The sequence below is a fragment of the Acomys minous genome (genome assembly GCF_964271855.1).
Source record: "Acomys minous genome assembly, chromosome: 5".
Taxonomy (NCBI): domain Eukaryota; kingdom Metazoa; phylum Chordata; class Mammalia; order Rodentia; family Muridae; genus Acomys; species Acomys minous.
Genome location: NC_140494.1, coordinates 7,052,337 through 7,078,420, shown reverse-complemented (window position 1 = coordinate 7,078,420; position 26,084 = coordinate 7,052,337). Strand labels below are relative to the sequence as shown.

Genomic DNA, 26,084 nt, shown 5'->3' with positions numbered 1-26,084 from the left:
GGACACAGGGCCATCTCAGGTGAGGCTTCTAGGTAAAAGGACGAATATCGGTGGAAAGGTAACATTATTAAACAGGAGACTTACAAACACCCAGCAGAACCCACCTGGGAGAGTTGAGGCAGTCAACTAGAGTTCCTAATCAAGAGTCCTGAGCAGAGGACGGTGACCAACCCCGTAGGGTGAGGATTCCAACTAGAACAAACCAGCATTATCAAAACGGGTGCTTACAACATTCAGTAGACACCACCTGGGTACTATCAAGATCCACGAATGCCTGGTGCTAAGGAACTGAAGTCAAATTCAGGGCTCAACAGAACCAGGGGACTCTGGGCTCTGCCGCTCAGTCATGTGTCCACTGGCATTCTTTGAAGCGTTATTCTGGATAGGTGGGAGTTCAAAGAGAAACAATGAAAAACATTCAAGGCATTTCTGATTTCTAGATGTGCTCTGGCGCTCTTCGGCGAATGGGGGCTGTTTACATCACATCCTTGAGGACTCTAAGCTGCACAGCTGAGGAGGGGAGAGGCCTCATCTTGCTCTTGGCATTCCTAGGCAGGTGTGGGCATTCTTCCCATGGGAGTAAACAATGCTCTATGGAGTTCACACAGCAGGACAGTACGTGAAAGGCTATTATATGCAGGTCACAGGGAAAGCTGAGGCAATTCCCATGGCTGAACTTCTGGCTTCTCTTTCCCACCACGGGCACTTTTATATTATGGAAACCTCTAGCTGTTCTCAAAGGCATGATTTTTCACTCTTTAAAAAAAATTTTTTTTTATTAATTTAATCTTGTTACATCTCAATGGTTATCCCATCCCTTGTATCCTCCCATTCTTCCCTCCCTCACATTTTCCCCTTATTCCCCTCCCCTATGACTGTTCCTGAGGGGGATTTCCTCCCCCTGTATATGCTCATAGGGTATCAAGTCTCTTCTTAGTAACCTGCTGTCCTTCCTCTGAGTGCCACCAGGTCTCCCCCTCCAAAGGATATGGTCAAATATGAGGCACCAGAGTTCGTGTAAAAGTCATACCCTACTCTCCACTCAACTGTGGAAAATGTTCTGTCCATTGGCTAGGTCTGGGTAGGGGTTTAAAGTTTTACGGCCTGTATTGTCCTTGGCTGGTGCCTTAGTTTGAGCGGGACCCCTGGGCCCAAATCTGCCTATCATAATGTTCTACTTGTAGGTTTCTAGGACCCTCTGGATCCTTCTACTTTGCTATTCTCCCATGCTTCTCTCATCTAGAGTCCCAATAGGATGTCCTCCCCTCTGTCCTAGTTTTCTGGTAAGTGAAGGCTTTCATGGGACATGCCCCTTGGGCTAATATGCAGATATAAGTGAGTATATACTCCCAAGGGGCTGTTCCATGAAAGCCTTCACTTACCAGGATGTTTTCACTCCTGGGTTGTTCTATTGTGTTCTTTTTCCCTGTAAGAGTTTGGGTGTGGGGCAATCCTAGACGAGGAGGCCGTGGAGGATATGTTGAGGCAAAATACTTTGAGTCTTAAATGAGAGAAATGGCAACTCTGTTTCCAGAGGCAGCTTCTCAAGTAAGCTTGAACAATGCATGATAACTTTTCAATACAATGTTATTACAGAAATATACCTGATTTTCAGAATGGGTGTGCAACTAGTGCATGCCCATAGACCTCAGAAGAGATTCAGGACCAACTCCATTTCTGTAAAAGTCACTTTTATTCTCCTGGCCCAATTGTTGTCCGGGAGGCTTACCACCTCCTTCTGCTAACCTAGGCCTAGTCCTAGAAGCTTCTGGCCTCTGCACAGTCTAACCTAGGCCTAGAACGTTTTCAGCCTCTGAGACATACTGCTTACTGAGCTCACCCTTACCTGTTCTTTCTGAGCTCTGGGCTGGCTTCTTGAGCTCAGCTGGGCTGGCTCAAACTCCTCTCCCAGCTGATTTATTTAATCTGGGCTCTCTCTCGGCCTGGAATTGCTCTGTTTGGCCTCAGACTAACTCAGAAATCAGCTCTATTCTTCTGCCTTCTTTTCATTTTCTGGCTCATTCCATCTTCACCTGAGTCCTCTCTCTGCAACCCATCTCTCTATTACTGTCCTGGTAAAAACTGCCTTCTCTCTCTGTAAAATTGCCTCTTAAGTAGCTTCCCTTTCCTCTCTCTTCTTGTGAGAGTTGGGTGCATCCTATTCGATCAAATCTCTGTTTCATCACCTTTTCTGCCACTCAGTTAGGCATCACTTTCAAACATGGGTGCTTCCTTCTACAAACTTAGCCCTTAGTGTGACCCCAAGCACCATGTGAGAACAGGCATGGTGCCTTACGCCATTATTTTCAGTACCATGGAAGTAGAAAAAGAAGGATGAGAAGTTTAGGAATTTACTCAATTGCACAGTGAATTCAAGGCAAACACAGAACACATGTCACTTTGTCGAAACCCACAGTCAAAAGTTGCGTCACCGTGGATTGAATTTTAAACAAAATGTCCTTATGACCTGTGGCCACGAGGCCACATCTTCAGGGCTAACCTGCACACGAGGCACAGAGAGCAGACCACCTATGGCTTATGACACATTAAGAGGCCCAGGAAAGTGTTTTCTTATTAATGTCTATTAAAATAAAAAGAAATATAAAAGAATTCAATACTAATGAATATATAATAATACATCAAGCTTATTCTAATGCTGTCTGTACCAAAGCAGTGTAATGTGCACTTCAAATAACTTTTGTGGAAGATGCATTCTCAAAGGTGGTATGTGTAAGTCCTAGGGAAAACATGATTCTCTTTCAGCTTTCTCTTGCCTGTGTCCAATGGCATTTGCCCTGTGGCAGTCCTTTTCCAAGACACATCTATCATCCTCAAATGCATCTATCCTCAGCTTTTTTTCCTGCCTGTCACATGCCCATTTCTTTAGTTACATACTCTTACTAATGTGAAATATAGGAAGCCACGAAGGCCCAGTGAGTGCGGAAGCTTATTGCGCACGCTCAATGACCCGAGCTCAATCCCTGAAAGGTGGAAGGAGAAAAATGATGCTACAAAGCTGTCCTTGCATCTCCGCATGCATGTCTTGGTTCACATACGATAACCATAGCATTTTTTAATGTAAGTAATGACATCATTAATGTAAGTAATGACATCATTAATGTAAGTAATGACATCAGTTGACCTGCAGTCGTCATCGCTGATGAGTCCCATTGCATTTAGCAAGACAGGATACACTAAAGCTTCTCTGGGTCCCCAACGCATGACTGTTCCTCACTTTGTCTATCAGAAGTGTGTCTAATGAATAAACACTGTTCCTTCTCTTTCAGTGTCGTGGGTCACCCTTACTGGCCATGTTTGGAAGAATATTGACCTTGAGATGCTAACATTACAAAGACTTTCCTGCCTCCAGACAACATGTATCTGTATTTGGTGGGGGGTTAAGAAGCAGTATCCCTGTTTCCTGGTGCTTGCCTAGTGTCACAAAACTATAAATCACAAACAAGGACATTTGTTCTTCCTGACGATCAAAAATAACGAGCAAATTACAGAGAATTTATAAGACCAAAGGAAATACTTGGTGTGGTTTCCTTGATTTTTATCCATTGCAGATAATCTCAGTTCTCAACACTCAAAACATTTTTCTATTTTTACTCAACTCATTGCATAACCAAGTGCCATTGAATTGCTTTGTTTCGTGTTCTGGAAACTGGAGATGCAGGAACCAACTCAAAAGTGCCCTTACTTTGGCCACAGATATTGTTATGAGTAACAAACTATTACTTATCCCTAACTATGGCAATTCTTTTTTTTAAGTCAATTTAAATGCACTTTATTTTTAGACAACCTACAAGACATGTTTTTTTTCCTTATAAAAACAATGCCTCCACTCCGAATAAATCACGGTAAAAATAAAAGCTCAAGATGCCATCAGTCCCATTTGTCCCAGTCCTGTACAATGGTAAGCAGCAGCCAGTCACGGTGACTGGTCCAGTTTGTTAACATTTTTCCATCTCTAAGCCATCCTTAAAGAAAATCATGAAGGGAGTCACACCATCTTCACGGTAGTCCAGGAGAGCAACCGTACCATCTGGGTTCATGTTCTCACCAATAAAAAACTGGTAGTTATTGAAATTAGCAAGGGTGTGCTTAATTTGCTCTGTAGCCCCAGTCATAAAAGGCTTTACTCTTTCTGGTTTCTGTTCTTCAAGTTTACCTTTGAGTGATTTCATGTAATCTTTGATGTACTTTTTGTAGGCCTCTTTTATGAAGCTGGTTTCTTGTAAGTGATGGTTCATGACAATATCAACACCGGTGACTACTGTGCTTTCGGTACCTTCGTCCTCCGGGCAGCAGAAGCATTTCCACCAATGAGCGAGTCATCGATGTTACCCTCTGTTCTACTGACCATCTTGCCCTCTACCTCCAGGCACAGGCCGTCCGCGATCTCCTGGATCTTGCAGATGTCGGAGAACAGCTCGTCATGGCTGATGAGGTCCGGGTAGATGATCATGGTGGCGGCTGGGGACAGCGGGGCTAGCCTGACAGCATAGAGCCAGCGCGGTGCAGCCGGAACGGCGCTTGGGGCGAGGGGGAGCAGGCGGAAAAGCAGCAACTCTTATAAAGGAAAAACAGTTATGCGGGGCTGGTTTACAGTTCAGAGGTTTAGTTCATTGTCGTCATAGCTGGAAGCATGGCAGCGTGGAGGCAGACATGGTACCTGAAAAGCAGCTGAGAGTTCTACATCTGCATCTGTTTGGAGACAGTCGCCAGAGCCCAGCCATCTCGAAAGCAGCTTTTCCACCTTGCTCCTCCATTTTGTTAGCAGGGTCAAGCTGAGTTCATATTCCCAGGCTCTGCAACCAGCTCTTATCCTGGCCCTCTAAATGTTTTTCTTAATTGTCTATTAAAGAATGTAGAACTTGCTGTTATTTTAACCAAGGTGGCTAAGTTGTAATGTGTGTGTATGTGTGTGTGTGTGTGTGTGTGTGTGTGTGTGTGTAACCAATTGCCTGCCAAGCCCTCATTAACTTCATGCCTCTGACCTGCTCCTTTGTCCCCTTACCACCTTGAGCTTCAGACCAAATGTCAAGGAGGACGAGTTAAGAGCCTTGGATTCCAGACCATATGTCTAGAGGAATAAGTTAAGGGACTTGAAGTCAAGTGTCATGGATAAGGCCCAGTGTCCAACAGACACTCCCCTGCTTAACCCCCAGTGCCAAATTATAATTGGATGACCCCACAGGTCACCCAAGCCCCCTCTGTTCTGTGATCTCACCCTTTAACATGTACTACTGCTTTCCCTTGAGGACACAGTTCAGATCCTGAGCTGATGTCTCCCCGAGAGCTAAGAAAATAAAGCTTGCATTGTTTAAGCTTCTGTCTGAAGAAGAGTTTTCTCTGCTTCCTCTCCAAACCCAACAAATCCACAGGCAGCAAGAAGTGACTGAGACACTTGGCCTAGCTTGTGCATTTGAGACTTCAAAGCCCACACCCCATAATGACACACTTCCTCCAATAAGACCATACCTACTCTGACAAGACCATACCTCCCAATTGAGTCAGTCCCTATGAGCATATGTGCCCATTTTCTTTCAACCTACCATACTGACCAAGAAGTCTCAGGGTTTCTCCACCATGCACAAAACATATGAAGTCACCTCATTAGCTTGCAAGTCAGATTAAAGCCTCAGACCTTTCATAATTTTGACAGTTATTTGGAGAAACTTCAGGAGTGGGAAGAATAAATAGTCGTGGTGGAGTGGTATAGATGCAAAAGAAATCAAAGTCAGTAAAAATATTTATACATCATGCTTTTAAAACATACTATTCACAATATCCAAGATTAGGAATCAGCCTGGGTGCCAATCAGTGAATAAATGGATAAAGAAAATGTGGTATCTATTTATGATGGAGTTTTATTTAGATAAAAGGACAAACAAAATTATCTAATTTGTGTGGGGCCTGTGAGCCATTTGACCAGAGGAACCAGTGTGGGGCAGGAGTGAGGTTGAGATGAGTCCAAACCCAGAAAAATCTTATTTTGAGACCAGCAGGAATAAGGATCACTTCCTCCTCCTCCTGGCTCTGTGTGTCATGAGGATTTTGTCTTGTAGTCTTGTGATGTGCAGAACTCTCAAGGTAGTCACGTAGCCTGGTGGCCAGGTTTTGGATTGCCTCACAAGGACTTGTCCAGCTAGCAGCTGCAGTTCCTTTCTATGCAAATGAAGCATTCCCAGCACCTCAGCACCAGCAGATGACGTACATCCTCCCCCAAACTCCTACTCACTTCTTCATGGTTTATATAACCCCTATCACCCCCACCCACAACTAAAGCAGAGCTCTTCATTGGAAGAGCTGTGTCAATGAAAGGGCTGTATCAGGGAAGGCTTTCTCTTCACGTCCCCGCATCCCCTCCAGGCACTCAGGGGAAGAAGCAGAACCCAGGCTCTGGGGTGACACATTTGCACCAAAATAGATGGGGGTAGGTGAAAATCATCTTGTTACACATAAAAGTACCAAATAGCTCATGTGCTCTGCACATATGGTATATAGTTTTTGAAAAAGGCATAAAAGTAAAAGGGGACTATTTAGGAGGTCAAGAGAGGGCACAAAAGGGGCAGTGGGAGAGGCAAATATGATTATGATACATTGTGTCTATGTGGTAACGTCATAATGAAAATTTCACTGTTTAGAAAGTAAAGAAGAGACACCTTTTTCAATTGAAAATCCAGAGCCCATTAGCCGAAGGACTTTCTAGGTAACATGATTGGTTACTATGCATCAGTGTCCTCTTAACAATTTACAGAAGTAAATGTGGAGTGTGGACAGAATCTTTTCTTCTACAAGACATTCATGGTTTCATTTTCATGGTCTAGTAATTTACTAAAGTTCACTTTCATGCAAGTGCCAGCAGCCTCTAGTCCTCCTTCTCTGTGGACTATTGCTTTAAACTGGCTCCTCCCACATGCCATTGTATAACTTTCTAGGGGATATTTAAGGAACTGTAACAATTTTGCTGTGCTTTGCCCCGTGCGAACAGAAGACTCAGGACCTGCCTAGTTGTTTGAAAACAAGCTATGAACTCTGTACATCTGCACGTGGCACTAAATGATGGTCACTTCATCCCTGTACTGGGGTTTGGAACTACTGTGCCTCAGAAGGTAACAATTGTGTCCTGGGCTTGGGGGTTTATAAGAAAGGAGATCAAGGATGTGTGGAAACTGATGGGGCTTTTCAAACTTGCTCTTGTTTGACTCAGACTCACAGGGTCTGCATATTTGAGCTATCCATGGGTAATAGAGAAGGCAGTCTTGTTACTGTTGCGTGGAGACTTATCATATGGACAGAACTGTTTATTCTGGGCTCGGTTTACCCTTTAGTTTCAGCCTGTTTGCCAATAAATGGGAAGCAGCCACCAATGTTACTGCTGTGCTTTGCATTTGATTGCAAAGAATTAGTGACATGGGTTATTTCTGTAATTCAAGTAATTAGTCCTCTCATGTAGATATGATCCAGAGAAAAATATTTGTGGTAGAATTTACTGCACTTGTGGCTTATGAAAAACGATGAATGTCTTGTGTCCCAATGAGGAGTATGGGCTAAGAGTACAGCACAAATTCCAGACCTGTGTTGAAATAGCATTTGTTTCCTACTTTCACTTTAGAAACAATTACCCACAAAGAAAATAAAATACTATTTTTGGGGGTGAATTATACTTTACGAAAGCAATTTTAAATCCTTGCTCCATGCCCATTTGCTTGACATTTGGCGCAAAATACTACAGGATGTTCTCTAGGGAAAAGGTTCCCGTTCTGAGTTTGTCCTCGGGCTGCCACTTAGAGCTTGAGTCACAGTTTTATCACGCAAAGGACAATCCCAGCAACATTCATTTTGACCCCTTTGGTTAGGAATTTTTACTTCACAGCATTCACAGCTTGAAAGGTAGGTAAGGAACAAAGACACCACAGCAGCTGTAGTCTCAGTCAGTTTGTAGGGGCCAGTCAGTACAATTTAGAGAAGGACAGGGCTGGCAACAAAGGGAAGCCCTGGGAAGCCAAAGGGAAAACTGTTGGGTCTGGAAAAATGGCTTAGTGGTTAAGAGCACCAGCTACTCTTGCAGAGGAGCTGGGTTCAAGTCCCAGCAATTACATGATGGCTTACAACTGTCTTTAACTCCAGGTCCAGGAAATGCAACATCCTCTTTCTGTCCTGGCTGGCAAAAGAAAACAAGTGACATATACACAAACATTCAGGCACATGTTAGATGGAATAAATTTTTTTATAATTTTATTAATTTACTCATATTACATCTCAACTGTTAGCCCATCCTTTGCATCCTCCCGTTCCTCCCTCCCTCCCTCCCACTTCCCCCCTACTCCTCTTCCCTATGACTGTGACTAAGGGGGACCTCCTCCCCCTGTGTATGCTCATAGGGTATCAAGTCTTTTCTTGGTAGCCTGCTATCCTTCCTCTGAGTGCCACCAGGCCTCCCCATCCAGGGGATGTGGTCAAATATGGGGCACCAGAGTTTGTATGAAAGTCAGACCTCACTCTCCACTCAATGGTGGAGAATGTCCTGTCCATTGGCTAGGTCTGGATAGGGGTTCGAAGTTTACTGCCTATATTTTCGTTGGCTGGTGCCATAGTTTGAGCAGGACCTCAGAACCCAGATCCGCCCATCATAATGTTCTTCTTGTAGGTTTCCAGGACCCTCTGGATCCTTCTATTTCCCCATTCTCCCATACTTCTCAAACCTAAAGTCCCAATAGGATGTCTTCCCCTCTGACCCACTTTCCTGGTAAGTAGTCTTTCATGGGACATGCCCCTTGGGCTAGTGTCTCGATATAAGTGAGTATATGGAATAATTTTTTTAAAAATGGAAAACGTTCAAAGAAGAATATAATAATATTTTAGGTAGATTGAATATGTTAGAGAAAAGAAGTACTGAAAAAACTTGTAGTTTCTTTTATGACTTGAGTTGGATTGATCCCTGGAATCCACACAGCAGCAGAAGAAAACTGCCTCTTACAGATGTTTTTTGGACCTCCAGATGTACAACACACACACACACGCACACACACACACACACACACACACACACACATGCACACAGGCACGCGCATACGCATGTGCATAAAAATAAAAAATTAAAAAAATTTTATAATTCATCTTCATTCTTACTATCTTCTTTGATGGTAAGATGAATCAGATCTATGTAGCATTGAAATTAGACTTATATGTATAAATTACGCATATAGAACAATATCTAAACTACTGTTTTTTAAAAAAAGATGGTGAAGTTAAAGGCATTGGCTGCCACATGAACACAAGGATACTAGAAATAATTTTATCCAGTAGACGTAATGTGTGCTTTACTCCTACGAATGCTTTCTCTCATAATAGGACAAGAACAAATATTTATGTAAATAGATTTGCCATATGACATTTAAGGGTTCATAGAACTATTTTAGTCACTCACAGGGTTATTATTTTCTTTTGTTTGCATTAAATACAGCATTTTGAGTCCCACATGAATTTAAGTTGTTAGGTATTTTTAAAAAGATTTGGCTTAATTTCAATATGTGTATGTGTTTATGTCCATGTGTGGGTGTGGGCATGTGGCCTCCAAACCAGGAAAAGGTGTGGTACCCCATGGAACTGAAGTTACAGACAATTGTGAGCTGCCTGACATGGGTGCAGGGAAACCAGATATGGGTGTTAATGAGAGACAGCATCAGTTTTGTGAATCATACAAATGTGTGTAGATCTAAATAATATATGACATAGTATCAGTTTGCACAGAGCTATTCCTGTTTTGCTAATCTGTACAGATTCAATAAATAAAAAATGGTGGTCAAGTTCTAACATATCTATTTTTCAGACTCCATTTTTTAGATTCCATAATCTAATGCAAAAAATAAATGGGAAGTGACTGCTGGCCATATTTCAACATGAAACCAATGATGAAATTATTCTCTCAGGGAAAAGATGCATTTTTTAAAAAGTTTCTGTTCATGAAAGTCATGCACGAGATAGGTTTTCAACAGATTGTGAATGCAAAATATTGAAAGAATGTTGCTAGCTTTCCTTTACATTTTTTTCTGGTTTTGAATTAACAGACAGAGAACTTGTTGACTGTGACTCAAAGGTTTGAGCTTTCTGGGTAAAGGGACATTTGCTAAACATCATAATCAAGTTGACATCCATGTATGAAGATTTTATGAACAATTGTTTTTTTTTCTACTTGGATAGCTATGCTATTTCCTTATCCTCTTACAACTTATTCTGCATGAAAGAGTCTTGAGCTTGAATGTAATACACTGCCATAAAATGTCATTGACCTTGTTATTGTAGATGTAAATGCAGAATGACCTTTGTAAATTTTATGGAATTGAAGATAATAATCTCAGAAAGAGAGAGAGAGAGAGAGAGAGAGAGAGAGAGAGAGAGAGAGAGCGCAATAAGGCATTATATAACTATTGTAATTTCATTGAAAAAATTCTGAAATTCTTACAGATATAGAATAGTTTCTTTATTTTTGTTTTTTAAACTGTGTGTGTGTGTGTGTGTTTGTGTGCATGTGTGTGTGTGCATGTGTGTGTGTGTGTGTGTGTGTGTGTATGTTTGTACACATGTACATGCATGTGGATGCTTGCATGAGGAGGCCAGAAATCAACCTTAGTTGCTGTTATCCTCATGTTATTTATGCACATATATATATATTTTTTTTTTACGTAGAATCTTTCATTGGCCTGTAATTCACCGCAGACTAAATTGGCCTGATAGATCTCTCTGTCTCTGTTTCCTCAGCTCCAGGATTACAAATGTGTTCAGCCACACCCAATGTTTTCATATGAATTCTAGGGATCCACCTCAGAGTCTCATCTTGTGTAGCAAGCATTTTAATGACTCCGTCATTTGCCCAGTCCTAAAGCACATTTTAAAACATGTATTTAAATATGGGATATTAAGAGCAAGAATATGACATTTCCAAGTGTAGGTATTGGCTTTTCAGGGGAAACTCACTCTTTACCTATCATATTTATACTAGCCATATATACTATTCAAGTGAAGTTATTATCTTCAAAGTGTTACTAAGCCTAAAGGAGTTCATGGAGTAGTTTCTGAAGGGCACTTGGCAGGGTCACAGTTGATAGAACAAACCTGTTTCATGGAGATCCATGAAACACTATATCTTTATTTTATGCAGTAAAGTTAACAGTCTTGTTCGAGGTGCCTAGAAAATATGCAGGGGGTGGGGTGGGAGACAATGTCCTTTCCAAGGTCAGGATTTAAGCCAGTTTTATTGCTATTTTAGCACAATATATCCAAATACGAAAGGAGTGTTAGTGTAGCCACCACAACACATGTTGCTAACTATTCTGGAATGCTTGCTTCTCAGTTGGTAAGAGGCCGAGATCAGGGTACAGGCTCCTTTTTCTTCCTGTGTCCTAGCCTCACAAGTTTTCTGTATTTCTATTCTGTCTCAGGCTCGTGAGTCCTTTGATCAAATCACTGAAGTGGGGGATATTATTCAGGACATCCAAGGCCAGTAAAGCAGTGATTGATCTGGGATGAGAATATTTGGGAGTATTCCCTCCATTAGGACTGTTTGGAAGAGACCCAGAAAAATTATAATGAGCTTGTCCCTACCCATACATAGCAACCTGAAGACAGGAGAAGGTGACCCAGTGGAAAGCCGTTGTTTGTGTTTGAAATATCTTTCATTAAACAGACACTACTTTTGGTTGCTCCTCTAGGTACCTAAGGATGAAGTTATCAAGGCTACTAAAATAGCTATAGACACTGGATTCCGCCATTTTGATTCGGCTCATTTGTACAAAGTAGAAGAGGAAGTAGGACAGGCCATTAGGAGCAAGATTGCAGATGGCACTGTGAAGAGAGAAGACATATTTTATACTTCAAAGGTATCTTGCACATGGGATGGTTGTGGGCATATTTATATGACTAAGCTAAGGAGGTAGTGTGTGTCTAGATCCACACCTGCTTCATACATTGGTTCTCACTGCCACAACTTTTATTCATGCACTCAGACACGCATGCATCCAAACTAGGACCAAAAATAGACAAGCAGGGAGCAAACATTTATGACTTTCATGTAAGTATACTGTTTGGAATCTCAAGTCAAAGCAGTGGTTCATCATGCAGTGTACAGCTGCACAGAGCTCGACCATGACCCAACAATGACTGTTGCTGAGGAACTGAAGTAGAATTTGAGATTCAACAGAACCAGGAGCCTGCAGGTGATGCTGCTCCCAAGCACCTATACAGGCATGCTGTGAAGCCTCCTTCTAGTTAACTCAGGGAGAGAAACGATGAAAACCAGGGCATTTCCCATCACTGTCACTAGATGTGCTCAGAAGACAGAAGGTCTCGTGGACAAATGGGAGCTCTAAATACAATGCCCTTGAGCACACTAAGTTTTGTTCCTATAGAGGGGGGAAAAGAGAAAACATTTTGCCCTAAGGTGTTTCTTAGGCAGGTGGAGGCATTCTTCCTGGAAAAGCAAGTCAATTTTATGGGGACAGAGTTCACACAGCAGAATAGTATATGAACAGGCTACAGGATAACAAAAGCCATAGCTCTAATCTTAAAAAGAGTAAGAGGCCGTTTATTCTGTATTCATTTTTTTTTTTTTTGAGTAACCATGGCTTAGGAGCACAGATTTAGGTTACCTCAAATTCCGTATTCCAATGTGGAAGCAGTTTTGTGAATTTTAAAAATATTTTTACAGAACAAGGAAAGTCATAAATCAACACACATTCAAAATACATGCTAGGAACACCAGAGAGGCAGATATAGTGAGATAGGGATCTTTTCTCTAGGCCTCAGCACTGTCTATTCTTACAGAGGCCCTGAGTTCAAATCCCAGCAACCACATGGTGGCTCACAATCATCTATAATGTGATCTAATGCCCTCTTCTGGCCTGCAGGTGAAGACGAAGGCAGAGCACTGTGTACTTAATAAATAAAATTTAAAAATCTTTTAAATCTAAAAAAATTAAAAAATTCATATGTTCTCAAAAGTTTTTTTTTAAAAAAAATCTATTAGTCACAAGATGCTAGTTCTCACACAGAGGTGGACAAGACATAGCTGTTACAGAAAGGTTGGAATAAGATAGGATAATTAACTTTTGGACCTGTAATACCTGCCTCTATGAAGTTCTAAGCAGGGAAACAGTCTCTGAAGACACAGTTTCTTTCCTGGAATTTTTGTCTTCAAGAACCACAGCTGAAGTGTTTTCATTTAAGTTTAGCCCATGTTGACAAGCCTCCAAAAAGGTTTTCCTATAACCTTCAGATATGTATATTGAATGAATTCTAGCTCTTCCCTGCGTCCTGGACTGGATGAAGGAGTTAGACCAATCTTGTGTGTAACTTTGAAAACTGAACATTTTTATTAGAGAAAACAATTCTTACTCTGTTTTTTTAAAAAAAAAATAATTACTTCACTTTACTTCCTAATTGTAGTTTCCTCCATCCTCTCCTCCTGGTCCCTCCCTTCCTCTTCCTCACTTCCTCCCCCTTGTTCCTCAGAGAAGGAGAGCCCCTGAGCCCCCTCCCCCAGCTCAAGTCACATCAGGAGTGATTGGGTCCACTTCTTCTGTGGCCTCCTGGCACGGTAGCCCCGTCAGAGGGGAAGTGATCAAGAAACAGGCAACAGAGTCCATGTCAGAGACAGCCCATTCTCCCCTTACTACAGGACCCACATGAAGCCTGAGCTGTTCTTGAGTACATCTGTTCAGGGGACTGAGGTCCAGTCCAAGCATGGTCCTTGGTTGGCACTTCAGACTCCACTGGCCCCTCTGGGCCCTGATTAGTTGACTCTGTTTGTCTTCCTGTGGAGCTCCTATCACTTCCAGGTCCTTTATGCCCCCCCCCCCCCAATTTTTCAGAAGACTCTCTAGCTTTGCCCAGTGTTTGCCTGTGAGTCTCAGCATCTGTTTCAAAGTACTGCTGCGTGGAGCCTCTCAGAAGACAGCTATGCTAGGCTCCCATCTGTAAGCATAGCAGAGCATCACTAATAGTGTCAGTGGTTGCCTCTCTCTTATGAGGTGAGTCTTAAGTTGGGCCAGCAATTGGATGGACATTCCTTCAGTCTGTGCTCCATCTTTATCTTTGCATATCTTGGAGGCAGGGTAAATTTTGGGTTGAAGTTCTTGTGGGTGGGTTGGTGTTCCCCTCCCTCCACTAGGTATCCTGTTTAGGTAGAGCGTGTCCCCACCCATGAATGTGCTCACTCGTAAGTGGAATTTAGCCATTTAGTACAGGATAAACATATTCCAATTCACAGGCCCAGTGCAGACGAGTAACAAGGGAGGAGGCTTAAACCTCACGCAGAAGGGGAAGAGAATAGGCAGAGGTAGTGGTTGAAGAGAGGGAAGAAGGTAGGAGAGGGAACGCAGAGAGAAATAAGGCTGAAGATCAGACCTGGGGAGAGTCGGGTAGGAGGACAGAGGGCCTGCAGAGAGAAGAGAAACCATGGGCAGAGCTTTCTCTGTGACAAGATGGAGACCCAAGATAGGGTGGGCTTCTGGGAGGATGTGGGAGTGACTCTAGCTGAGACTCCTAGTAGCAGGAGTCATGGAGACTGAATGGGGCAACTCTTTCCCTTAAACATTCTATTCCTTGTTCAATGGATAAGCTGACAATAACCAAATATATAATGATGTCCAAGTGACACAGCTTAGTGGCAGGACATCGGATTACACATGCAATGAACTTTACTTAATTGTGAAAGACCAATGAAAAGAAAGAAAAGCAGAGAGTGCGTTTCCAAATGTAAAAGGAGTCTTTGTGTTAGATAGAGCAGTCCATCAAAAGTGGATGGGCTCTGAGTTTAACGTTTTCTTCTTTAACTTTGGCAGCTTTGGAGCACTTTCCATCGACCAGAATTGGTTCGGTCTTGCTTAGAGATGACCCTGAAGGCCACACAACTGGACTATGTTGATCTTTATATCATTCATTTCCCAATGGCTCTGCAGGTGAGCAATTGCTGTTTTAAAAATCATTTCACTAGTTATGCCAGCACAACGGACAGTTATATGGCAATTTAAGATTTGTATTCTTGAGTGAATATATAGATTATCACTCTGATGAAAATCCTAAATAATAATTCCTAAGTCCCATTTCATAGAGTTCTTTTTGAAGCCTTGAAACTGTGATTCCTGCTTGTGAAAGAAAATAATTTAACTTTCTTCCTCATTAGAAACTCAGAAAAAGCCCAATAGCCACATTCAAGGCATAGTTCTGGTTTGGTCCCTGTTTGTTTGTTTCTTTGTTGGTTGTTGGTCTGGTGTGTGTGTGTGTGTGTGTGTGTGTGTGTGTGTGTGTGTGTGTGTGTGTATGTAGTGTGTGAGTTCCTGTACATGCAAGTGCATATGTGTGTGGTTGCAGATAACATGTGTGTGCTTATGCATATGAAGAACAGAACACAGCCACTAGTGTTCTTTAGATGCCACCCACAATTTATTTGAGACAAAGTCTTTCACTGGTCTAGAATTATGAATAAATGACCCACTGGGCCATCTCTTTAGTCCCCCTTAGTGTTTTGAAGGTATTTACATGTAGGTTTAAATAACTGCTATACATATACTTCACAATGAGATTACATCATCTCTCATAACTGAGCTCTGAAAGTAGATCTGGTGGTCCTCACCCTGGGTGGGTGACCTAGTTAGCTTTAGCTGTTAATTTGACAGGGCCCAAAGTCATCTGAGGGAGCCTCAGTTGGGGAATTACTCACATCAGATTTGCCTGTGGCTAGGTCTTTGAGAAATAATCTTGATTATGCCTTGATGTGAGAGGGCCCACCCCACTGTGGGGAGTGTGGTCCCTTCTGAAAGTGCTGGCTGATGACTGAGGGAGGGAGTGAACGTGTAAGCAGAGTTCTTCCATGTTTTCTGCTTCAGTTTCTTTTTGAGTGCCTGCCTTGACTTCCCTCAATGATGGATTGTGATCTGGAAGAGAAGACATTTAATCAACCCTTTCCTCTCCAGTTATTTTTAGTTATGATGTTTTATCACAGAAACAGAAAACAAAGTAGAACATGTGGTTCTCATCCTATGTGCTCTTGAATATTTGACGAGTATTATCAAATTTGATGACTCCTTGGTGGGGTTTTGTAGATGGCACTTGGCCAAAAATAACTGTGTTATGCACTTGCTATAAAATTACCAAACCAGAAGCCAGTTTGTGCAATGGAGGCTATTAAGTTACATAATTGGGATGTCCAAGCCATGACTATATTTAATGACATGAAGTACCATCAGCTTCAGAAATATTTTCTCCATCTCTTAGCTCTACATCGTGGGATAAGATTTTACCCCTTATCTCTACCACTGGGATTAGGATTGTTTTGCTCAAATCTTGTACATAATCCATTATTGCCAGATATAAAGTCTATATAATTATTGAATTTACCAAAAGAGTAGAGGCGTTTTCCTATATGGAAATATAAAGGCTGAAACAATAACAGAAATCATACAAGACACCATTAGGACTTGGGAAGAAAGCATTTTCTAGTCATATGGAAAATATTAAAGATTAAAGGACTACTCTTTGTCATTCCAAATGCAAAGTGTCTAAAATAATGTCCTACTTACTCAGGAAGGCTTCATGTCCATATGCTGAAGGACTTGGCAATGTGACTAAATGTGGTAACATGACTTCAGTGAGGTCTCTAAAATGAATAATTCTATTCTAGCCAGGAAATCAGTTTTTTCCACGAGATGAACATGGAAAACTGTTGGTTGACGAAGTGGCTCTGTGTGACACATGGGAGGTGAGTCTTTAGAGAAAGGGCACAGAAGGCGATATGGGAGAGGATGAGTCAGGTATGACTTCCACCTGTGAGGATGAAATACACATAGCCTGATCTAGAATTTTGTAGCTTTTAGAAGTGGTGTTTTGATGGAGATGTTGTAGGAATTTATTGTTGAAAAATAATAGGAACGAAGAACTGAGGGCAGTGAGATTGTAATGTCACATATTTCTTAAGGACACAGGACATCTTTTTTTGCTTTCTTTTCCTCTGTCAGAGCCAGTAATTCCCCTGGCATGGATAGAAAGCATTCCTTTTTAACATTACTTCTTGGAACAACTGCCCAATTTACCCTTCACTATCTCTTTTTCAATAGGCCATGGAGAAGTGTAAGGATGCAGGGCTGGCCAAGTCCATCGGGGTGTCCAACTTTAACCGCAGGCAGCTGGAGATGATCCTGAACAAGCCGGGGCTCAAGTACAAGCCTGTGTGCAACCAGGTAAGTCTTTTCCACCTCTTCTTTTATGCCTAAACCTTTCTTCTTGTACCACTGCCTCATATCCGTTTGTTGTTTAGTCTGCTCATTTTACCTTCACGAGGCAGAAGCTCTAAGAGTAGACTCTCTCATAGAGGACATAGAAGTCCCTTCATTACAACTCTGCTTGAGAAAGACAGTGGAAAACTTGGGGCTATCACAGGGCTAGTTTTATATAGGAAGTAGAACTGGGAAAAGCTATCAAAGGAGGTAGCAGTTGTAGTGTGACCTCTGAGAAGAAATTGCATTTCCTCCCCATCTGTGAGAAGAGACTGGATGAGGAAAGATGCTGTGGAGGGAATTGTGTACAGGAAGAAAGGTCCTGGAAGGACAGTGTGGGCAGTGGACTCCAATGAGGGAGTCCAAGTATAAGATCAACGGTACAAACATGAATGTTAGGTGGCTGTGCCTTTAGTCCCTACACACCTAATTTCAGGTGTGTAAGCCATAGTAACAGCAACATGGAAATTAGCTGGAAGCTATACAATTCATCAAGATTTGTGAGATATCTTGTCTGATTATGATGAAATCATGGTGGGAATTTTGGGTACAGCACTTTGAGCTGACCTTTTGACTGACCACATCTGTCATAGTCTAATCCTTCCTGCTTTCTAACAGCAAATCAACCATTGAAACACACACACACACACACACACACACACACACACACACACACACACACACGTCAGTACATATGTGGAGAGGTCAGAGGGTTCTAGGAACTGGTTGGATTTTTCTTTCAACCATGTGGATCACAGGTATCAAAATCAGGCCATCAGGCTTGATGGTGAGTGCGTTCACCTGTTAAGCCATTTCACCAGTCCCTTTTAGTTTTCTTACAGGATATCTGGCTATTTATAATTTTTACACATCAAGATTAAACACACTTATAAGATAATGTAAACATTAGTAGTCTATCCTTGAATACTAATGTTTTAACTAAAGTGTTACAGTGAAAATCAGCATGAGCAAATGGATTTGTTTTCCCTCTCTCTTTTCTCTGTATTCTGATGGATTTACAGATTCCTAAAAACTAATATAGATCCTCTCACATTGGTGCTTTTGTCTTCACACATGCCATTATGAGCCTTTGGCTAAATCCTTGCTTCTTCTGTGGTTTAGTATCCAAGTTTGCAAAGATCTTTTTCCTGTTCTTACCTTGGAATCAGCCACCTTTCTGTATAATATAAAAGACTATTTACCATTCAAGAACTGGTACATAGAATGAAACATTTTCAGGTGTATATTTTAAATCTACTTTCTACAAGAAAGAGTTATTAAGTTATTCTTATTGATACTTAATGTTCCATTTTTCACTTCAAATTTCACATACTTTTAAAAAATTAAAGTTCTTTCATTTTGATGTTTCCCTTTCATAGTAACACAAAGCTTCATATAATCTGATTGTTTTCTATCAGGTAGAATGCCATCTTTATCTCAACCAGAGCAAAATGCTGGACTATTGTAAGTCAAAAGACATCGCTCTTGTTTCCTACTGTACATTGGGGAGTTCTCGAGACGCAACCTGGTAGGTAACAAAGACAACAGTGCATCTTAAACGTCATTGTCGAAATATATTTAGTTCTATAATGATTTTCTAGAGCTAACTCTCAACTGGCTTAGAGGGGTTAGTCTTTACATTTCTAAGAAGGTCTGAGATGATATTGGCTCTACTGGCCCAGGGAGAAGTTTTATATCTATGGTCTAGAAGAGATGCCTGTTTGGTAACTTACACAAAGGTAAGTTGAACTTCAGGAGTTCATCATTTTTACCTTCCCTTCCAGGGTGGACCAGAATAGTCCAGTCCTCTTAGATGATCCAGTTCTTTGTACCATGGCAAAAAAGTACAAGAAAACACCAGCGCTGGTTGCTCTTCGTTACCATTTGCAGCGTGGCATTGTGGTCCTGACCAGGAGCTTCAATGAGAGGCGGATCAGAGAGAACATGCAGGTGATGACAGGGCTGTGGGCCTCGCCGCGTCGGTGAAGTATCTTGTCTTAGTTAGGGCTGTTACTGCTGTCATGAATCACCATGACCAAAAGGAATTTGTGAAGGAGAGGGTTTATTGGTCATATACTTTCACATCACAGTCCACCATCAAAGAAAGTCAGGACAGGAATTTAAACAGGGCAGCAACCAGAGGGCAACAACTGACGCGGAGGCCATGGAGGAATGCTGCTTTCTGGCTTGCTCTTCATGGCTCTCTCAGCCTGCTTTCTTATAGAGGCCAGGATCACCAGCCCAGGAACGGCATCACTCACAACCGGCTAGGCTGTTGCCCATCAGTCATTCAGTAAGAAAATGCATTACATCTGGATCTTTTGGAGGCATTTTCTCAACTGAAGTTCTTGCCTTTCAGATAACTCTAGCTTGTGTCAAGTTGGCATAAGACTAACTAGTGCATATCCTTAACATGGGTCCTTTGTGATCTCTCAGAGTATTTCTGTACTTAGTTAGCCTCTTTTAAAATACTTATGTATCCATGCATGGTGTGTGTGTGTGTGTGTGTGTGTGTGTGTGTGTGTGTGTGTGTGTGTGTGTGCTTGCATGCGCCCTCGCGTGTGCCATGATGGAGGTCAGGTGACAGCTTTTCAGGAGTCAGCTTTTCTTTCCGTTATGGATTCCAGGGATTGAATTCTCGTCTTTAGGTTTGCTCTACAAGTACTTGCTGAGCCATTTTGCTGTCTTGGACTGAGTTTTCTCAAGTCTTTGCTGTCCACTCATATTTGCAGGAGAGCGAAGCCTCTACTGATTAGGCTATTGTCTGTACTGTCTTTGCTCTCCTTCATGAGCTTTTATTTTTATGCTTTAGCTAACTAGCTTTGGCTGCATATTGTTACACAACACAATTGTAGGGTGGAGTATTCTAGATATGTCTGCTATTTCCTTTCATATATAGGGTTATTTTAAAATTCTCTCTCTCTCTCTCTCTCTCTCTCTCTCTCTCTCTCTCTCTCTCTCTGTACGAACATGCTCTGGTATGTGTCTGGATGTCAGACAACTTTGGGTATCAGTGAAAACCAATTACTTTTATATTGAATAACAGGTGGAAAAGAAATAACCCATATGTTCTTATATAAGATATCAAAACCACACAATTACAAACCAAGGGGAAACTTTAAAAACAGAATTTTAACAGTAGAGTTCAGTAAGATGTGTGGACAGAGACTCTGATATCACATTAGTAAATGCAATGTACATGGCTGACATTAGCTTAACTGGATGTCCTAGGTAGGGCTCTGTTGCTGGCATGAAACCATGACCAAAAGCAACTTGGGAGAGGAAAGGGTTTCTTTGGCTTACACTTCAACAGCATAGTCCTCTCTTACATAGAGCAGTTTTATCAGCTGTTCAGATGCTGATTCTCTCTTGTCTTTGAGCATGCTTTATAGTAGTACTATAGATTCATAAAATCATTAGTCCACAAATGCTGAGAGCTAGTGATGATAATTTTCATGTTTAGTCTATCCCTGAATTAAATTAGATCTTGAAGTCCGTTCCTATGTTCTTTGCTGATGACTTCATTGGCATTTGAAAATTTATACACTGAACTGTATAAAACTAAACTTCTTATTGTGCTTACTAATGGGATGTAGGAGTTTATCCATACATCTTACTAAACTTTAGTGTTAAAATTCAGCTTTATCTCTGTTTCTTTCCCAGTTTTTCCTTGGTTTGTAGCTGTGGAGTTTTAATCTCTTATATGAGTTTTCTTTTTCCACCTATGATTGCTTAATAAACTGAATGTTTTGCTTGATATTTTCAAGAGATTTAGAACATGTTCCCTGTGTTTTCAATATTGCCTCTGTGTCCCTCTGTTGAACTCACTTGGATGTTCTGGACTGGCGATATGCAATATGAAAGTAATAAAAATTTTACTTCTGTGATAGGTTTTTGAATTCCAGTTGACTCCAGAGGACATGAAAGTCCTAGATGGCTTGAACAGAAATTTAAGATACAATCCTGCATATTAGTAAGTAACTTTGATCCATCCATTGGTTCCATTTGTTTTTCTGGGTAAGCATATAATGTGCTAAAAGTTACCTCAATATGCAGAAGACAAAAGCCAGTGTGAGTTAGGGATGATCTACATTGGGCGTTCTTACAGACTGTCTCCAGAGCTCTGCTCCATTGGTGGGACCAGGGACAGGTTGACTCACATGTGACACTCTGCACTTCTCAATCCACTGAACTTTCTGGATAATACTATGCCTTTGTTGAAATTAAACCTCTGTGTAGGCTTCTGTCTTCTACAGCTATATTATGGGACATATACTTTGCCGTATAGCTGAATTAAGTGTTTCTGGAAGTAAGCTTAGGACATCTGCTCCCACATAGCTCAGGTTTTTTGTGTTTGTTCTGTTGTTGTTGAGCAGATCAAAGGTAACTTCTTACATACCATGGTCCTAGTTAGATTCTCTTATCTATTTCATACGGAATTGCCAATTATACCTTGCCCATTGATGTTTTTAATAGATTCAGGTCTCTTAATTGCTTTTACTGCACATTTACTCAGAAGTCAAATGCTACATTTGTATAAAAATGAGTTGGACTTGGTGAGGCAAACAGAAACCATTGTTTTACAATTTCAGAAATATAGAGATCTCAATGCAGAGAACAGAGACACCTTAGATTAGTAAGATGAGAAACTGAAGGAAGATCTTAGAGATGGTCTTATTGTTGAAAGCAATCTGAAGCCAATAAACAGTCTCTACTCTTCCTTCCCACTGGAAGGCTGTGGGAACTGAGAAAAGACATACCCTATAAATGAGAGCAGGCATCATGTGTAACACTTCTCATCATGGGAATTTAAATTCATAATAGACATAATAGAATGGTACGTGAAATGAGAGTAACCTAATGAAAAATTATAAGTGCTCAAAAATAGCAGATACAGCACCAATAATCTTTTTATTAGTATAGAGGAAAGTTAAGAATTAAGTAGGACAATAATGGAAAAACAGAGAGAGTGTCATGCAGAGAGCAATTATTCTTTAAATGTTTAACTCTAAAGAATGATATTTCTCAGTTTTATTGTGTCACTGGTAAAGTATGAATGTCACCAAGTTACAAAGTATACTTCTAGAATAAGAAATCTAAAGTTCTTAAATTAGGCACGGTGGTACATGACTATAACCCTAACTTTAGGAAGTGGGTGCAGGAAGGTCATAAGTTCAAGATCATTGTCAGCTGTGTAGTGACTGTGAAGGCAGCCTGGGCTATGTGAGATCCTGTTCAAAAAATTGAAAAAAAATATCAATTTATAAACTTAACATGTTAAGCACCAGTGTTAGTCAGGGTTACTATTGCTGTGAAGAAACAGTATGACCAAAACAACTTGAGGAGGAAAGGGTTTATTTTACCCACAGTTCCATATAACAGTTTGTTATCAAAAGCAGTGAGAGCAGAAACTCAAGCAGGGCAGGAACCTGGAGGCAGAAGCTGATGTGGAGGCGGTGGAGGCATGGTGCTTACTGGCTTGGTCCTCCTAGCTTGTTTAGCCTGCTTTCTTATAGAACCCAGGACTACCAGTCCAGGTGGCCCGACCCACAATTGGTTGGGCCCTTCCACATCAATCACTAAATAAGTAAATGCCCTTCAGCCTTGCCTGCACCTGGATCTTATAGAGGCAGTTTCTCAATTAAGGGTGTCTTCTTTCAGATGACTCTAGCTTGTGTCAAGTTGACATCAGATTATCCAGTAGAGTAAGCAAACACTATTTGGATTGATTAGTAGGTAGAAAATGAACTTGTTAGCAGTAACTAGTACACCTTGAACTAACCTTTAGTACTGACCAACATTTGGACTTATCCTCCTTTAAAACAAGGAAGAATCAATTTCTTATATTAAGCCTTTTTTTCCCAAATTGTAGTTTTAATGGACATCCCAACCACCCATTTGCTGATGAATATTAACATGGAGACCATTGTCAGAATTCCTGCCAGAATATCTGTGTATGCATCGTGATATGAAAGACATCTTGGATACTGGTGATTGAACTCACCCCTTCTTATCAGACCACCTTGTCTGTCAAATCAACGTCAGCTGGAGCTAAGTCCTCAGAGCTATGAGGGAAGTCATATTTTTGTCACACTCTGAAATAGAGCATCAAGTTGTTTCTCCTGAAGATTCTTGTGTTTTGAAAGATTCATTCATTTGAGTGTTTTACTTTCATGCCTATGTCCACACAGGGAAGAAGAGGGTGAGAGATCACCTGGAGCTGGAGTTACAGTTGGTTGTGAGTCACCATGTGGTGCTGAAAGCCAAACCTGAGTCTTCTGTAAAAGCAGCAAGTGCCTTTAAACACAGATCCATTTCACTAGGCCCTATGCTAAAGATTCTTGCCTACTACTCTTTTATGACCTCAATGTTTTTATTTCCTTCTGACGCTAACCTGTTTTGCTCAGAAGTCTTGGGAAGGAAGTGTGTGATGAGGAACAGTCATCGTTTTTTGGGGGGTAGGAGTTGGAAGAATTTTCAGCATTTAGAGAATTAACAGAGGTTATTGATAAGTCACTATTCCTCAAGTCCTTTGAGGAAGAAAAAACTACTCTGCAGTTACTCCATTCTTCTTAGTTTGGAGGTGAAACACATGCAGCAGGGCTGACCAAGAGACCCAGAGTTCTCACCACAGCCTGAGGATCACAGCTCCAAGAGTCTAGAGAGTAAATTCTCTTTGTGGGAAGGTTGGGAGCTTGGTAAAAAGAGAGCTAGTCTAAAAGAATCATCATGACACACCTGTGGGGTGATAGAGGAAAAAGCTGAACATGTCTCTGTGTGGGAAATATAGCAGCATTTTAAAAAAATTACATGTTATAGGTAAAAGGGAACTCTACATATTTTATCTAAGACAGACATCTAGACTCGATATTCACATTTTCAAGAGTTTCAGAAATTGCCTTGTTGAGCTAGGGTAAGAAAAATCAGTCCACATAAGTATAAACTCCATATACATAAATTTTTCTCAGATTTAAGAATTTATTTGTGAAGCTTGACCTGATATGTTTATAGGTAAACAAGTCAGACTTATAAAATATGCAATACATCAAAATTATTAAATTGTATTGTCAAATTAATATTAAAAGGACACATTTGATGAGACAAATTCTTTAAATTTCCAAATATTATCTGAAATACTGTATTTGAATCAGCAGTGTTTTAAAAACTTTTATCTTTTAGTGATATCTTTTGTACAAAGACTATATTAAAATAAACCAGAGAAGAAAGATGATAGTGTTATGTTTATAGACGATCCAGAAGAATGTGGTGATAAATTATATAAATGAAAATATTGTTTACCAAATTTCAAGGATACAGGTGAATTTATATGTTTCATTAATAAATAACTCAAAAAATTGAGACAGTTTTCCATTATATAACCCTACATACACTTGCTATGTAGACCAGGTTGTCTTGGAACTCATGAAGGTCCACCTACCCCCGCCTCTAGAATACTGAGATTAAAGCACTATACCTATGCATATATTGTGCTACTATACCTATATATTTGAAGAATTATAGAAAAGTGAAAAATTATCAAAAAGCAATAAAATTACTATGCACCTATTAATAATTATTACAAAATATGAATAACAAAATTTTATGAATGCCAATGAAACTTTCATGTTCTTATTAATAAATTGAATGAAATACATAAATGCTATAATGGGGAATGTGAAATTTCTTGAAATGTATTAAACAACAAATAAAAGCTAGACATTTAATCACGATAACAGAGTCAATGTCAATGGGGGTCAATTAGTCTATTCTAAACCAACCAAAGGCTCCAATGCAATATCAAATATATGCTTAGATTTACTCTTTTGTAGATGTTGACAAGGTGGTCGCCTAAAAATTTTGCATGACAGATTGATAAATAAAAATTAAGTTAAGCATAATTTTAAAAGGTTATGGAGAAAATTCTATTCTATTTAACAATGCTGACTTTGACCATTATAAAGAGTATACAGAAATTAAACACATTAGGCATGAAGTGATGTATCATTCCATGTTTGCCATGACCTATTTCTCCACAGAACTCACATTTAAAAAGTCAAAGAGGTAACTCACTCACTTGTAAGTTTAATCTTGGGGAGGCCTAAACAGGTATACCCATAGCTTTGTAGCCTACTTGGAAGATTTCAGAACAGTGATATCTCATGTCAATGAAAAGACAAAATAAACAAAAACTCAATAGCACCCCAATAGAAAAAGGAATAGCACCTTAAATCATAACCAAGAGATCCAAGATGGTGGTGCTGATCATTCATCATGTCTGATGAGCAGGACAGCAGTGACTGAACAGCATCCTAAGTACCAAACTGAGAGGTACAAAACACCAAGGCCAGTGTTTCCCAAGTGAGAGGAGTCCACACTGTATGGAGCATGGGTGGGTCCAGCCTCTGGCCATCCAACTAATCCACAGAAAATTCCCTGGGTCCCTGCAGGCTTGTGCACAGTCTGCAAAGTCTAGCCACTCACTTGCATGTGTGAGGCACCTGTGCTCTGTGTATCAGACTAAACTGGGGGCTACAAAACATCAATATCTGTGTTCTCTAGACCAGAGAAGACCCCATTGTCTGGAACACAAGAGGATGTGACCTCAGGCTATCTGGCCAATCCATGGAAAGTTCCTTGGTTCAGGCAGTCATGTGTGTGGGCTCCAAGGTCTAGCCACATGCCAGCTGGCAGCACACAGCACCTGTACTCTATGTCTCAGACTGAGCTGTGGGCTCAGAAACACTAGTGTCTGAGTCTCTGCTAAGAGGAAATATTTCAGAGTGGAACACAGTTCGATTTGACCTC

The 26,084-nt window shown here is 40.8% G+C and overlaps 1 protein-coding gene and 1 pseudogene across 3 annotated transcripts; one reads left to right on the top strand and one right to left on the bottom strand.

Moving 5' to 3' along the window:
• Positions 1–3,774: 3,774 nt before the first annotated feature.
• On the bottom strand, positions 3,775–4,563 carry LOC311597363 (translationally-controlled tumor protein-like; annotated as a pseudogene). The gene has a single exon. The product of its transcript is annotated as a translationally-controlled tumor protein-like (transcript).
• A 2,355-nt stretch (positions 4,564–6,918) lies between these two features.
• LOC311597691 (3-alpha-hydroxysteroid dehydrogenase) lies at positions 6,919–25,994 on the top strand. Of its 2 annotated transcripts, XM_084781933.1 has the most exons (9): positions 6,968–7,121; positions 11,721–11,888; positions 14,850–14,966; positions 16,688–16,765; positions 17,121–17,243; positions 18,698–18,807; positions 19,064–19,229; positions 21,170–21,252; positions 23,152–25,983. In XM_084781933.1, the coding sequence occupies exons 1-9, from the start codon at positions 7,038–7,040 to the stop codon at positions 23,192–23,194; spliced, it is 972 nt and encodes a 323-aa protein (XP_084638059.1). In that variant the 5' UTR covers positions 6,968–7,037; the 3' UTR covers positions 23,195–25,983. The 2 variants fall into 2 exon arrangements, with proteins under 2 accessions (XP_084638060.1, XP_084638059.1); XM_084781934.1 differs by lacking the exon at positions 11,721–11,888 and having other exon boundaries at positions 6,919–7,121; positions 23,152–25,994.
• Positions 25,995–26,084: the final 90 nt, after the last annotated feature.

Excerpts from the sequence above, each read along its gene's own strand:
- LOC311597691 (XM_084781933.1), top strand. The coding sequence starts at position 7,038 with ATGAACTCTGTACATCTGCACGTGGCACTAAATGATGGTCACTTCATC. Across the intron at positions 16,766-17,120 it reads CTCTGTGTGACACATGGGAG|GCCATGGAGAAGTGTAAGGA; the intron begins GTGAGTCTTTAG and ends CTTTTTCAATAG. Across the intron at positions 17,244-18,697 it reads ACAAGCCTGTGTGCAACCAG|GTAGAATGCCATCTTTATCT; the intron begins GTAAGTCTTTTC and ends GTTTTCTATCAG.